The sequence below is a fragment of the Pocillopora verrucosa genome, chromosome 6 (genome assembly GCF_036669915.1).
Source record: "Pocillopora verrucosa isolate sample1 chromosome 6, ASM3666991v2, whole genome shotgun sequence".
Taxonomy (NCBI): domain Eukaryota; kingdom Metazoa; phylum Cnidaria; class Anthozoa; order Scleractinia; family Pocilloporidae; genus Pocillopora; species Pocillopora verrucosa.
Genome location: NC_089317.1, coordinates 21,203,160 through 21,209,159, shown reverse-complemented (window position 1 = coordinate 21,209,159; position 6,000 = coordinate 21,203,160). Strand labels below are relative to the sequence as shown.

Genomic DNA, 6,000 nt, shown 5'->3' with positions numbered 1-6,000 from the left:
TGTTAACAAGCAGTTTTAGAAAGCGGAGCGGAAAGGCTCCCCCTCAATTCGGTTAGAAAGCAAACCTCTTGCTAACGCAAATTTTCAAAAAAAGGGATTTGATGTTATCAGAGGGAAATCACTTTTTTGAAACTGCGTAAGAGGACATGCTTTAAAACTTGGGTATTATCTGAAAAAAAAAATACTGATAAAAAAATCAAAAGGAACGCGCATAGCGTTCATCAAAATTGATGTTTAGTAAAACCAATTTGATCGCGAGATTCATCAAGGATGAATATCATTAACAATCAAGACCTGAATGTCACAAAATGAAGAAAACAAGCTACGAGTAACAGGTCTGATAAACACGGAGGTCATGTGCCTTTTAATCCTCTAGGTGATCGTCTACGGATTTTGAAGAGTAACGTTGACCAAATATAACGCAGAAACAGTTAAACTCACTCAACCTTTGTGGAAAAAGGTGAGATGGCATTATCACTAATATTGGTAAATTTAATTTTAGACTTGAAAAACAATAATCCAATAACAGGTCTACTGACCTTGGAAGTGAATCGCATTCCTCCCTTCATAGAATTTCAAATAACGGCGTTATCCAAAAGCAACGTAAAGAACGAGATTACATTGCTTAACGTAAATAATAAAAAAAGAAAACTTTCGACATTACTATACTAATACTGCTCATACTGAGTTAGTTTGGCAAGTCTACAGGGTCGACGATGGGATCCACGACCCCACCTCCTCCCCCATTTCCGTTTCCATTATTGTTGTTGTAAACCTTTTTCATACAAACAGTGCAGCGACTGACGTGTTCTCGTTGGTTTCCTGATTTAATCGTCTTTGATGTCGGTGTTCGGAACTGCTCCTCGTCCGTGACGGTTGTTAACCAGAAACTGTACGTGCTACCGTAGTAATGACATGTCCCGCGACCGTGGCACTCGATGAAAGGACTGGTACGGAAGTCCTCCAGACAGGAGCCTGGGGATGAAAGAAGCTGGCCAGCACCGTCGTTTCCGGCGCTTGTGTGCTGTCGGGAATAACACAATTAGATTACTATCGAGATTGAGGGAGGGAGGGAAGGGTGGAGATTATAACAAACCATGGCTTAACCCTTTACATCGTAACATCAGTATGTATATTCTCCATACTGTTCACCATACATTTTCGAAGGGGCTGACCAGGAGAATTTGTTTAACAATCAAGAGCTGCTTTTAGCTGGTGATCATCTTCTCTATTCTCATGACTTTCATGCGTGATTCTGGGATGACATAGTAAGGAGAAATAAGATGCTAGTCACTCTTAGAGGTTAATGTCGTGGCGCAAGGGGTTAAAACACTTACCATCAAGAAGCTGTAGCCTCTCCAGAGTGGCTGCCATTCCTCAGGACAATCTGGCTCAACCATGCTCTGGCTGTGAAGAGCCATGACCATAGCTGGCGCCTCACAGACACGGCAGCGACTGATAAACGGCTTCACATCTTGGTCTTGCACAGGCATCATGGGAATAGGTTCGGGTGTCGACAGCCAGAAGGTGTAGTCATTTCTCGAGGCCAGGTTACAGTTTTCGTTCAGGTTACAGAACAGGAAAGGCATGGTGCTGAATTTTGGAAGACAAGAACCGGGCTGACCAAGATCTTGGCCGTGAGCACGTTCATTGCCCTGCACGTAAAGCAAACTGTAGCCTTCCCATAGCGATACCGTATCGGCTGGGCAATCAGGAAGCTCTGCAGTTTGACTATGCCGCACCACATAAAATCCGAAATCTGCTTCACCAGGAGGTCCAGGAAGTCCGCTTTCTCCTGGAGGACCTGGCAGACCAGGATCTCCCGGCAGACCGGGTTGTCCAGCTATGCCTCGATCTCCCTTGTCACCTACAGAGGAATGTAGATGACAAGTGGTACTCGGTTGAAAGTTTTATTTCTCTTTTTGTCGCCAGGTGAGAACTACTGAATGCTGATTTATTGGCAGAGGATGTAGTATCTTGAATTTCAATGGCTGAACGGGTGTCGTATGCAGTAAGTTTTGAATCAAAATTAAGACGCTCCAGTGGGATCCGATTATTAATTCTCCCTTCTAGTTGCTATGAATTATCTTGTAAATTAGTAACAAGAACTTGGCGTTAAATCAAGACATCAACTTCTACCTGATAAGTTTGTGTATTCTCATTACCTGTTTGCTGGGTAATGTACGGATATCATGGGGAGACGTTGCCTGTTAATCAGTTTTGGGTGTTCAAGGGTTGCACTTGCAACCTTTTATCAGCATGCCTGCCAATAAGCCCAAATTACCCACCGCTTGAAACATTTCCGGTTAACCTTTTAACTCCCAGATCAAATTTGTAATTCTCCTTACTGTCAAACGTACAATTCTTATAATGCTAGTTCAGAGAATTTAGTATTGAATCAACTAATCTTCCCCAAATTGATATTTTTCTTTATTCTCATCACTTAACTGGTTGACAGTGTATTGATATTGTAGCGAGAAATTCTGTCTTGGTCACTCATGGGAGTTAAAGAGTTAAGGAGTTGCACTCATTCAAAGGTCAGAACAGTTTAGTATTTGCTGTTTGGGCAGTGTATCAAAGAGACTGACGTGGTTTCCTTAACACATGTTTCAAAAGCCTCTAAACGGAATCCTTTGCCATGAAATTGGTAAAAAAGACCACTCTGTAGATTTCATTCTGGTGCTGGCAAGTGACTTCGCCCGTGAACCCCGAGAAGTGATTCACAGGCAAGTTCTCCTTGCGATTCCAATATGTGATCTTGTAGACAGATTATGAGAAAAGACAAACTTATAAGCTCGTTTTGTCAATAAATCAGCAGTAATCGTCAATCTTTTACCTTTTTATGTTCACGTTATCGTTATCCAGTTTTTCGTTGCCTTACTACTCGGACGACCAAAAAGAAAGAGGCAATTTTCCAAGAAAGGAACGCAGCAGCATTCTTCTATATTAGGACGTTGTATAAGGGGTAACCCACATTAATTGAGAAATAGAGCTCCTTTTCGTATCAAAGGACACATACCTATGGGTCCATCTAATCCATTGACTCCAGGGGCTCCGTCATCACCTTTCGGACCCTGAGGCCCAGGAGGCCCTCGGGGCCCTGTGGGACCTGGTTCACCATCCTGCCCATTAATTCCATCCAAGCCAGGTTCACCTGTTTCGCCGGGACTTCCTAGAATCAAAAAACACATTTATAAGTGGTTTCATGATTACCAATAAAGGGAGCTGTTTATACGTAGAAAATGCTTCGTAAAAGTCTGAATCACCAGAAGAGGAGAAAAGGCATAAATTCACTCAAGCGTACTTAATACCTCTTTTTCTATTCCATCAGGCATCCTCGCTACATACAATGAAGACTACATAAATATGTACTACAATGATTAGAAGCGAGGACCAATTTGCTTCCGAGAATTCAGAAATTATGAATCTTGTGGGCTCTTTTTTCTAAAATTGCAGATCAAACGAATCTCCGTCATGTCAGACTTCCGCACTGACTATTGACTAAGTAAAAACAAATATCCGTATTATTTTTGTGCCGGAATGAACACAATTTTTCGTACGTGTGGCCAACATCTCGCGATTTCAGAGAAAGTGTTTGGAAGGCGAAAAAAGAGGAGATGTAAGTCATATAATTCTCAAAGTGATAAGAAACGTTAGAAATAGTGACAAGACAATAATATCTTAATTCATTTCTCGTAAACATGAATAAAAAATGCAAAGAACAAAAGTCAACAAAACGGGGAACGCGTGGAAGAAAATGGGATTGAAAGGTTCAGTTCCTTTGGGGGGGAGGGGGAGGGGAGGGAAGAGATTACACCACCCCTCCCTTCTCCCATCCTGTTCGGGGCCCGCCCATTTGGAAAAGAAAGAAATTATACATTAACCCTTTAACCCCTAAGGGTGACCAGCATCTATTTCTCCTTGTGATATCAACCCTGAATCACACATTTGGGTCACGAGAATAAAGAAAATGATCACCAGCCAAAGGAGCCCTTGATCGTTAGACAAATTCTCCTCAATTTACCTCAATAAATGTATAGAGAACAGTTAAGAGAAAATGCAAACTGATGTTAAAGTGTAAAGGGTTAATTTTATCGCTGGAAATGGTTTATTTACGGTTAAATCGTGTTAATTAGATAACGTATGGTAATGACGACGTAGTTATGTCAACAATCAAATATTTTGATGACTTCTTACTTTTGATCATGCGGAGTCACCCGTTACTACTCGTAACTTAAGCTGGCGGAAAAAAATATATATTCATAAGATATTGAAAAAGACATCTTACCTTCTCCTCTTCCAGGATCACCCCGTGGGCCTGGGGGACCAGTAGCCCCAGGATCTCCTTTCTCGCCAACAACTCCGGGAAATCCATCATTTCCCTTCTCTCCGGGTAGACCAGTAATACCATTTTCCCCAGGGTCTCCTGGCTCCCCCTGATCTCCTGGAAAACCCTCCATTCCTCCAACTCCTTTGGGTCCGGCAGGTCCTGGCGGTCCCACAGGTCCTGTGCTTCCTTTGGCACCATCATCCCCAGGGGGACCAGGTTGACCAGGGTCTCCGTTTGCCCCAGTTGCTCCATTTTCTCCAGGGCTACCGTTTGGTCCTTCGATGGAATAAAGTACGATCCGTTAGAGAAACAAACAGTTGGGGCCAGCCGGCGGCAAATGAAAAAATCAAGTACCTAAAGCTGACAAAAAACTATTTAGTGAAGTTCTTTAAAACTTTTCTCCGGTAGCAAATATAGAGCTATTTTTAATGAATTCAGTCATTAAACGTAGTTAAATTGTCTCCTTGAGAGTTTCACTTTCTGAGCAACTCAAATAACTTCCACAAAGGAATTCCCAAGGTAAGTTATCTGGAAGGGGTACCTTTACGTGAGTCGGACCAAGGGACTTGAAGTACCTCTATAAAGAACTAAGGAGAGGAGGTAAGGTCCTCTGAAATTATGTCTTTTTATATCCTAGAAAGAAGCTAAAACTAAGAGTGCGAGTTTAATCTAATGCCGCACAAAATGAGCCACATGTTGTCGACAGGTTTCAGCAAGGATGTATGAAAAAAAAATTAAAATAAAAACAAAAATTACGGGGCCCACTGCCGTAGATGATAGTAAGTTGTATTTGTACCTGGTGGTCCTGGTTCTCCTTTCAACCCAGGCTCGCCATTCGCTCCTGCCTCTCCTGGTGGCCCCTGGTCTCCCTGCTGACCTGGTTGGCCTGCATTACCTTTAATACCTGTATCACCCTTGACTCCTGGCTGCCCGGCTGAACCCTCTTGTCCCTTTTCTCCTTTAGGGCCAGGGTCTCCCGCCAAACCATTATCACCAGGGGGACCAGCAGGACCTATCGGACCTGGGTCACCTGGCAGACCTGAATGTAAAATGATAGTAGTGTTATGCTTCATTCAATTATTCAATTATTACTCATGTTTGAGCCTAGAAAGGGTAACTAATAGATTGTAAAGGAAAAAAAACAAACTTTCACACACCAGGAAAAATAGACATTTTTAGGATGGGATTTACAGACGTCGTGCGTCTTTTTTGCTACAATATGGGTGGCTCTGACTTAGAAGTCTCAGTAGTTACTTGGTATTGCCCATTTTTACCGCGGAAATTGTTTCGCTTTACGCTACACTTAAATCTCGCTCGCCATTCAATATTAGGTCTAAAGACTCACCTACGTTCCCTGGCGGTCCAGGGTTTCCAGGCTGTCCAGGGGATCCGGGTTCACCGTTGGTTCCATCAGCGCCATCCAAACCATCTCTGCCAGCTTGACCTCTCTCCCCTTTGGGGCCCTGAACGACTGTCGTTTCTCCTGTATTTCCTTGGTCGCCTTTAGGCCCTGCATTACCTGACGGTATAAAAGAAAAAAAAATCCCTTAAATCCTTTCCCTGCCAAGACGTAGTTGTGGACAAATTCTCCCACTTGATGACTCGACATTTCTTTCTTTCTCGCCCTATAATAGTCGTAGGTGACATTGTGTGGCATTAAAATCATTTAC

At 42.8% G+C, this 6,000-nt stretch overlaps 1 protein-coding gene across 1 annotated transcript in view; it reads right to left on the bottom strand.

Moving 5' to 3' along the window:
• The window catches only part of LOC131776321 (collagen alpha-5(IV) chain), a 37,976-nt gene that overhangs the window by 2,165 nt on the left and 29,811 nt on the right, over positions 1 to 6,000 (bottom strand). Inside the window, exons 31-36 of the mRNA XM_059092484.2 lie at positions 5,676 to 5,849; positions 5,127 to 5,369; positions 4,289 to 4,606; positions 3,020 to 3,172; positions 1,338 to 1,867; positions 1 to 1,024 (exon numbers count right to left, since the gene is read on the bottom strand). The exon at positions 1 to 1,024 is cut by the window's left edge and continues 2,165 nt beyond it. Of these exons, the coding sequence (XP_058948467.2) occupies positions 689 to 1,024; positions 1,338 to 1,867; positions 3,020 to 3,172; positions 4,289 to 4,606; positions 5,127 to 5,369; positions 5,676 to 5,849 (1,754 nt within the window). The 3' untranslated portion in view covers positions 1 to 688. The remainder of the gene's footprint in view (positions 1,025 to 1,337; positions 1,868 to 3,019; positions 3,173 to 4,288; positions 4,607 to 5,126; positions 5,370 to 5,675; positions 5,850 to 6,000) is intronic.